Raw genomic sequence first — 9,487 nt, 5'->3', positions numbered from 1 at the left:
CTTTGGCTTCAGTAGCACTCAGTGTCGAACCTCTTCACAACCTTAATCCACTTAATCTTTTAACTTTAACCTCAGAGTGGCTCCCTTTTCAAAGTGAAGACAGCTAAACATGCTCATTCCGTAGCATCGCTGCACTTCCCAGCCCTGTGAGATATTTGTGCAATTAAACTGAGCAACTTCGCCCCTTTGACATCCCTTCTTTCTCACCTACTTATGTTTTTTTGTACACATGTGTCTGTCCTTATTGATAATCCTGCCTACAAACCAGGCTGCGCTGTAATGAAATGCAGACAGACCTTACAATCACAGGGGATAAAAGTGAAACGCACACACAAATGAGAAACAGCAAGATTATGTCATTTTAATCTCCACTTGACATTAACTCATGCATTTTATCAAACAGCTGTTTGCAGGCAAAGATCAACTTCCTATGCCTGTGCATCACTAATTAGATGTAATTACAAACTGGTTTCACACACATGAAAACAATCTCGGCGCTGTTTGTTTGATGTCTAGCAGCTTATTTTAAATTGTTCCGAAGCAGCCGCAGCATTCCTGATTTTGTTGCCTGCTGGATTTGTGCTCTGGTGTCACTATTCGTCTCTTATTATCAGACTGCAGCGCTCGTTTGTCTGGCTACACACTGCCCCCTAGTGGAAAAGTACTGGTTTGTCAGTCCTGACACTGCAGTTTGTTGTGAAACTTCAATACAGTGATGTCAGTGAAGCCAAATAACTGGATGTGCTGAGCTGAAGGAGCCAATTAAGGAAAACTAAATGTCACGTTTCAAGAATTAAAGGTATACTACGCAGGATTTACTTTAAAAAAAAGAAAGATAGATTCATACACAAATAATTTCTCTCAATCAGCACTTATATGACCCACTAGATGTATGTTGATGTGGTTTGTAGCTGCTGAGACCCTGCCCTCTAACTGTATTTTCTCGTTTCTTTTCATTCTGCTGTGCTTGTGACGTTTCTGAAAAGCTACTCTAAGCTACAAAAACTGCAGAAACAACGCATCAACGGAAATAAATATCGAGGTGAAACACCAAGCGGACAAAGCTTTTACCAAAACTGGAGTGACGTTGAAGTTTCACCTTCACTGAGTTGAGGAGGAGAGGCCAAGTTTGAATGTTGTGTTTACAAACAGTAAGTGATCATTCCTGCATAGCATGCCTTTAATAAGTACTACAGGAATGTATAGCACTTTTTGGAGTTGACAAGACTTGATTGTGTTTTTTTCTGCCTTAAGGAGATTATTTAAGTTGAATTCGACCTTTCAAAAAATCAAGACATGTCATTTGTGCCAGATGGGGGTTTTTTTGCCACAGAAGTCAAATTACATCAGTATTATATATTTAATTATTTCATGTAATGGCTTGTATTTTGTCTATTATCTAGACCCAGTCCGTGAAAAAGTTTGATTGATTTATTGAACTACCTGGTCAAAATTCTTAAAGGGACTGTACAGGACATTTACAACATTAATATAGCAGTCAACAATTATAACTGTCTCCCTTATTGGAAAAAAACAGAATCTGTAACTATGCAAATATTTTTCATGACATAAGTTTAACTTTATGGCTCCCACTTAACTTAAAATCCATGCACATGTGACCTAGAAGAAAAATACCAGACCGGAAACAGCCTTCAAGTGTCAAACTGTGCACATACATCATTCTGCACAGTGAAGGTCAAACATCCGTCTGAAGTAATAAGAAGAGAAACACTTTCAGGGGTGGGGGACTTTAAGTGTTCAAGTTTTAGGGATGTGAAATGACTTGGAGAAAATGGTAAACGTACAGATTTTTACAATCCAAATCCTGCTCAGTCAAAAAAAAGTTATTTTTTGGAAAGAACCAAATTATAAACAAGAACTAAATGTATCATTTTACAATAAAGTATGGTTTGCAGATACCTGAATATGTGAGTGTATTAATCTGCTGCTATATTAACTTTAATAATAACTTTCCTCAGGGTTTACGGGTGTATTTGGAGCTTATGAAATGCCGTTTGAACAGCAGGAGCATGTGACAGATTAACTCTCAGGTGAGCGACATCACAGCAGGTGAGCAGAGAACTACCAACTTAAGCACACTGCCCTAATGAAAGGGGTGCAATGGATATATCTTGCAGTGTGAGAAGTGAGCTGTGAAAGTTCAGCAGCAGACCCGAGCTGACTGCATGAGGTAGATAGTTAGTGAAGCTGATATCCCACTTAATTTGGAAACCCTCTATTTGGGTGACCTGCCTTCAGAAAGTGTTACCTCTGGAGTCAAGATGCTCATTACAGATTGGAAGTGCTGCTGGCAGAAAGGCCATTACCAGTGGTGTCTTTAAGTGGGAAAAATGTTGGGGAAACAACTACTTTGCACGGATGCAAACCCAGAAAATTGCACAATTTGTCATAATGCTCCAGCCAGCATTACACAGTTTAACACAGGTGACAGGCTGAAACCAGAAATATCATGAACAATATTCTGGATTATATCTTGGATATTTGAAATGATATTATTTATGATGTATTTTAGACTGCAACAGGGCAAATATCGGAACATTTGGGAAAGCTGGCTTGTTAAGCTGGCTGTTGCACATATTTATGTTTTATGTAAATTGAGTATCTAGTGACACTTTTCTGTTGTGCACTTTTATTTTCATACCTGTATATTCACTTAATAGAACAGCTTGGATTTATTGAAGTGAGGTACTTATCATAGTCAGTTACCTACAGTAGTAGAGCGATCTGCATGCCCCCAGTTAGCCGTTATTGATGCTCTGGTCAAAGCCACCAGACTCCATTCACAAAAACATGTCATTTTACCTTGAGGACCACATTCTGTTCTGCTCTTCTACGGCGGCCTCAATCAGTTAGATTGATTCTGTTATTTTGTGATTTTTGTGAATCCAAACTAACAGTTTAAAACACCAAAGTCACACACTAACACAAACAAACTAACTGATCGAGGCATCAGTAGACCAGCAACGTCTGTGTTCTGCGAGCTAAAATGTTGCTAAAATGAGTTTTTGTCAAAGGAGTCTGGAGGCTTTGAAAAGAGCAAAGGTAATGGCTTCAGTATCCACCATGTAAACTTAATCAGGGCTGTTGACAAGGTAAAGCAGTAATAATATTCTGCTGACCACCATCCATTGAAGGTAATACACTGCTGATAGATAAGTACCTCTTATATCCCCAAAATACTAACAACTCCTTTAATTCAATATATTTACTTTAACATACCGGCATTTGATTGTGTATTATTTATTATTTCTCAATTTAAAGTAAAAAGACAAGCACATAATGTCTGTAAATACTGCATTATTACATTATTTTTTATGTTGCCTTGGTATATTCAAATAAAACAAGAAGATTTGTCTTCATTGGAACTAAAGGACATTTTCTAAACCATGAAAAACAGCCAGAGAAAACATTTTAGAAAAGTAAAAGCCTGTGTGTCCACATAGTCTTGGCATCACTGTGTAGAATAAATCCAAGTTCATCTTTTAGAAAAGTATATCTGAAGGCCTTTGAAAAAAGTACTGGAAACACTATTTCATACTATATATAACTTAGTAAATTGGTTTCGGGCACAATGTCCTTCATTGCACATTGAAACTGACAGTATCAATGTCGCCCTCTGCTGGCCCAGCAGCAGAACTTACTGGTTATCTGATTCAGTTGTTTTTCAGTTTGCAGGTGTTTTTATCGAGCTGATGTTGAGTTTGTGTTTTTTTTATTCCCCAGACGTACACAACCTCTAAATCCTTCTCTTGTGTGTTCTATCATTTTTAATGTGCTGTCCCCGTTGCCTCGTTTTTGGAAAAACGCGCCGTGTGTCCTTGATTGTAGAGTACACAAGTTTCAAAGAATATGCCTTGGGTAATGCTAAAAATGAGTTTTTTATTTTTTAATATAGAAAAAAAAGGAGAACATCAAAGCGAGTGATGTTGGCATCCAGACAGATTCGCAGCACAAAAACTGGGGAGGCTTTTATGAGGCCGGGAGGCGGAGCAGGAGAGTCTGGCATCACAGGGGGCCGCAGTCGGAGGTACAACAGATGTTCACAAGGTACAGGAATACATTTGTTATTGTTGTGTCTGAATGTTTCCGTTGTAGATCATCATTTCCTGTTTTATTCTCTAATTTGCATGCCAACATTACTGCATGTCTCTCATTTTGGTTTTCTAACATTTCTTGTCACTTCCTGTCTTTGTCATTTCCCTCGATGTCTCAAGAATGATGACATTTTTGGTTCAAAATGACATTAAACAGGTCTGACTTTGAACTTTCTTTGCTCAATTTCTGCGGTTTGTTACAATGAGATGAATCATACTGCGCAAAATAAATCTGCTCTCTTCCTCCCCTTCAGAGACCAAAGGTGCATTAGAAGTCACAGTGAGGCAATAAAGCACTTTGAGATTCATCTATAAACCCAGTTTTTAAAAAAAACAGGTCAAGTCTGGTTCCCCAAGGTCGCACTATGACATTTCAAGCATGGTGAATCAGATAAATAGCAGTCTTTGATGTTGACGAGTAGGTTTTAACTGGCCTCTTCAGCTGCACTCTTTAATCTGCCACATTTTCCTTTCCACTCTTCAATTTGACAAACAGGATTTGAACTGAAGCCTCCCACACAGTAAACAGTCAACAGTGAGCTGCGAGTGGCTGAGGGAGATATTTACCACTCTTATGTGTTTACCACCTCGTGCAATCTGAAACAGCAGCTGCCAGAAGTCCATTCCTCTTCCACCGCCGCAGAGATGTCACCAATGGTAAACAAACAGTCAGCCAGCGTGTTTGGAAGCAGCAGTGACTGACTGGACGACGTGCACCGGGCTGCTCCGGTTCACTTGGCCATGTAAGCTGCTACTTCCTTCTCCAGACTCTGTGCGAATCGGTGGTTGAGGAAGAGGAGCTGGCCGTGAGGAAGCAGGCGGCTGAGCAGGGCGTCGAGGCGGTGGCTCCTCAGCAGGACCTGGAGGGAGACTTTTGTCAGACTTTTTAACGACTGCAGTTAGTTACAGATGGTGATAAAACCTGTACGGCTGCAATCTTGTTTCACTGCTGTTGCCTGTTTATTGCCGTTTCCATAATGAGTTGTCGCTGTTGAGCATTTGGTTAGCAATGCTCGACATAGCAACAGTTTTGTGGAGGTAAACTGAATCAATGGAGTGATTTTAAGGCCTTTAAACATGTGTAGACACCCTGCTACAAGAGGTTTTAATTTGAATACAGTATCGTTAAAGCTGCACCAGGCAGATACACTATCCAGCATCCAGTCAAGCAAAGATTACTCAAACCTGAGTAAATAGTGTAATTGTTGTGGACTATTTTCAGCAGCGGATTGATACACATTTAGTGAGTATTTGGTGCAGAAGGATATTGTTGCACGGTATACAGGTAATACAAATTGCAATCAAAATAATACTATACCCCATTTAATTACTACTTGTACTTTAAAATAAGAGCCAGGGTTATTTCTTGAGTTGCTTCATTGTGCAACAGAAAGGGCAGTGTGTCTGTGTAGAGTTCGGCTTTAGAGGATTGCAGCAGGCGGTTTTAACTTTCTTGCAGGTGGAAGCAGAAAAGGGAAGGGTCCTGGAATTTAGCTAGCACTAACCAGAAGAATGAACTCAACGACTCAAATTAAAAAGGAAATGAAAGCAGATAATGTATCACTCGCCAGCTGACCAGTCCTGTCTGAGCTGGTGACTGTATCAGCAAAACTCTGTTAAAGAATATAAGTAAAACAAAAAAGTGGCTTGAATTATCAACCACATGTACCAATAAAATTAGTTTGATCATCTTTGTGAATCAGTCCAAGCATCTCCTGTAATTCAGCAAACACATTATCCACCAAATAGTATGTTTTAAAGTACTATTTGTCCAAGTTTCTCATTAATGTGAAATGGACTGAAAGGAAAAGCAGCCCAATAATACTTTGACACAACACAGTGCTTTCTACAGTTGCTGTGGTGTCTTCCTGATTTTAGCAGCTTTTACTTCATAAATGTTTCACACATGTTTATCTGAATTTATCATCATTTTGTGCACTTTTTATCTTGGAAGCGTCGGTCTCCTATGCTGCAGTACCATTCTCTACCTGAACTGTTCTGATGCACGGGCGGGGGCGCTGTTTTACCAAATATAGAAGCCTAAAAACACTCATGACATTTGATTGTAAATAACCTTTAAAAAAAACAACACAAAAACTAGTATAATAATAATAATAATAATAATAATAAAGTATAGGGGGCATCAGATTACTGTGTACCATGTAGTTATTTTAATAAAAACAGTAACATTTTTATTTTATGAAAAAAAAGGGATGTATTTTAAGTTCCATGTTTTGTTTCGTCAAAATAAACTACAATGTGTGCAACAATGCGGCTGATTGATGCGTTTTTAATAGTTTTTGAACGACAATGGAGCTCACAGAGTAATATCAGGCTTTGACGACTATTCATTATTGGTTTTGGTCTTTTCATGGGATTTGTTGAATGTCACCAGACGTCTCCTTTAAGACCCAAATAACAATTGTGTCCCAAATAGCAGTGACAGAGCTAAACTCTCCAATTATAAATCCTGTCCTCCTCTAATCCCTGCTTCACAAACCGGCCAACACTTCGTCGAACACAGCCAGACACTCTACATTGTTGAATAGAAAAAAACACTTGTTACAGAAGCGTTGAGATGCACTGAACTTATACTTCAAGCGATGCAGTTAAGCTACAAAAAAAATGTTTTTCTATGAAAAACAGAAAGAAAAGGCAATTTTACAGCTATTTCTTCATGCAGATCACATCAGGACAGGTCCAGATCAAGTCTGCATGGTAATCCAGTCCAGGTTGGAGAAATTCAAGTGGTCTGAGCACAGTCTCATCTCAGCCTCATTTCAAGATTTTTGCATATAAAAAACTATGTAGATGTTAACCCCTTGGTGTCATTTTGGAGCTGCTGTTGCATTAAGTTCCCCTGTGCTCCTTTATCTCACTTAACCCTGTTAACCCTGTGTGTTGGGTGCTCACCTCGCTGCCCTGCCCCAGCATGTGCAGGTGCTCCAGGCAGTGTCGGGTCAGGTTGCGCAGGGTCCCCTCAGCCAGCAAAAGGTTCTCGTGGCGCTCGCAAACCAGCGTGAAGCCCACACTCTGGACTCCCAGCCACAGAGCGCTCATCTCTTCAGAGAAGGGGTCTCCAGCTCTGAGACGCACCACTCCGCTTTCGGCCTCCTGCAGAGCCAGCGTCTCCTCGCCCGGCACCGTCTCCACCAGCAGCCGACCTGAAGCCTCCCGGGACAGGGAGACGGCGCTCCGCACCTGCCTGAGACACACAGGATCAGAAATATAGAAACAGGCAGATAACCACACATCACTTAGTATTAAGATTATATTAGGTAGTTTTGTTTTTTGTTTGTTTGTTTTTTTGCATATTGGCAAGAAAAAATGTTTCATTCTGCACTGTCGAGCAAGACTGCAAGCACTGTAGATCCCTTGTGTGATTGGTTTTGATTTTTGTTTGTTTGTTTCTTATTTATTGTAAAATGCATTGTTATTACATCTGCAGACAATGCTCATTCATATACAATTAAAAAAGAGTGAGGAACTATCTTGTACAAAAAATATAGTTTCTAAAAACTTATTTTTCCCTCATCTATCTTTTTATTTGGCCTACTTATTGGTGGAATATTATACTCAGAAGTAGTCAGAAACTTTACTACAGTAAAAGCAGGAATACTACCATGTAGAAGTACTCCGTTACAAGTTTACAAAGTTACAAAGTTTTGCATTAAAATAAAAAAAAGTAAAAGTACAAAAGTGTTAGGATCAAGATGTTCTTGAAGTGCCAAAATTAAAAGTAAGCTCATTATGGAAAATGGGTAATTTTAGTAAAATTATATATCATTAGCATCACTACTAATACATCAATTTTATATACTGCTGATGATTAATAAATAAAGAAATAAAGAGACAAATTAGATAAATGGTTATCAGGTGTGATGTTACGTTGTGTTGAAATATAAACAAAGGAATTCAGTGTGAAGCAACATCTTCATTGATCTTGATATTATTTCTACCAATTAAAAAAATAAGATGTCAAGCAGTCAGATATTTAGGAAAGTGAAGATAGGCCATAGGGCTGTAACATTTTACTTCATTAATCTATTTTTCTATTAGTCTTTAAGTCTTGCTTGCTTTACAACCAACGCACTAGAACATCAATAAATTCAAGTTCAAGTTAGAATCAACATTTACTCATGATGTTAAATGGGTAATTTCAGAAAATTATATATCACTAGATTAATGGTGAATGTATCACTACTTATACATCTACTTTATATACTGCTGGGTGGCTTAATCCATTAAAATGTATCAGGATTTATTAAATTATTCATATTTCGTGATAACTATCCAAATATCGAACCTGGAATTACAATAACAACAGTGTGTTCAGTGACGCTAATTAGTCATTTTACAAACCTAACCTTTAACCTGATTATTTTTTAAATACTAAGTCACCTTGCCACCACAAGGACCTTCTCCTTCTGCAGAACCCGCCTCTCCTCCGGGCTCAGCTCCGGGTCCTGGTCCGACAACATGCCTTCATCTGGACCGAAGACCCGGGAGTAAAGCACCCGGCTGTCCCCAGCACCGAGAGCACTGACCGGGCACACGGTGTGGATCAGGAAACACCGAACCATGTTGCTGTGACCAAAAGGTCCGCTTATTTATCCACAACAGAGGGACTGTGTTTACTTTGCACTGAAATGTTACTACAAAATAACACTTCCGCGTTGGTCAGCTGACCGCTCTTGGCTACCGTTGCTATGTGTTGTTTAAACCACCAGATGGCGCTCGCAGCATATATTATATTATATTATATTATATTATATTATATTATATTATATTATATTATATTGTATTATACGTTATGTATAGTACAATACAACAAGTGCAAGTACACAAAATTACAACAACAAAAAAAAGATGATAAAATGTACAAGTTGAAGGTTAAAAAAAAGACGGGCTGTTAAGAAACAAAAATATTCTAAGATTAATGTATTTAGCTTTTTAAAGAGACCATAATGAACTAACATTTGGGAGAAGATGGATTAAAAGCCAAAATGTTTTTCTTCTTTATGTTATGTTTTCTTCAGTATATATAGTGTTATTTTTTCCAAATGAAAATAAGATGTCTACCAGTCACATATTTAGGAAAGTGAAAATCTGATATAGGGCTGCAACAATCTGCCTGATTTATCAATACATTTTTTATCTAAAATGCCAGAACGTAGTGAAAAATGTCCATCAGTCTTTCCAGAAGTCTTCAATGTGCTATTATCAGAAATACCAGGAAAGCTTTTTATTTTTCGAAGCTGGAGCCAGTGGATTTTTGTAATTTTTGCTGAAAAGCGCACAAAAAAACAAATTGGTCAGACTAGATAAACCCCAATTGAATTAGATTGAAGTGAAAGACCAACAGCGGTAAG

At 38.4% G+C, this 9,487-nt stretch overlaps 1 protein-coding gene across 1 annotated transcript; it reads right to left on the bottom strand.

The window, feature by feature from the left end:
• Positions 1–344: 344 nt before the first annotated feature.
• On the bottom strand, positions 345–8,772 carry ap5s1 (adaptor related protein complex 5 subunit sigma 1). The gene is made up of 3 exons (XM_059354107.1): positions 8,517–8,772; positions 7,029–7,320; positions 345–4,975 (listed from the first exon to the last, which is right to left on the bottom strand). The coding sequence occupies exons 1-3, from the start codon at positions 8,696–8,698 to the stop codon at positions 4,847–4,849; spliced, it is 603 nt and encodes a 200-aa protein (XP_059210090.1). The 5' UTR covers positions 8,699–8,772; the 3' UTR covers positions 345–4,846.
• Between the last annotated feature and the right edge of the window lie 715 nt (positions 8,773–9,487).

Source organism: Centropristis striata, chromosome 16, assembly GCF_030273125.1.
Source record: "Centropristis striata isolate RG_2023a ecotype Rhode Island chromosome 16, C.striata_1.0, whole genome shotgun sequence".
NCBI lineage: Eukaryota > Metazoa > Chordata > Actinopteri > Perciformes > Serranidae > Centropristis > Centropristis striata.
This window is presented reverse-complemented; position numbering and strand designations above follow the sequence as displayed.

Bases quoted from the DNA above. Each gene is read 5' to 3' on its own strand.
- ap5s1 (XM_059354107.1), bottom strand. From the start codon at position 8,698: ATGGTTCGGTGTTTCCTGATCCACACCGTGTGCCCGGTCAGTGCTCTC. The intron at 7,321-8,516 runs GTGACTTAGTAT...TGTGTGTCTCAG, and splicing joins AAGGTCCTTGTGGTGGCAAG to GCAGGTGCGGAGCGCCGTCT. The intron at 4,976-7,028 runs GTGAGCACCCAA...GTCTCCCTCCAG, and splicing joins TGCTGGGGCAGGGCAGCGAG to GTCCTGCTGAGGAGCCACCG.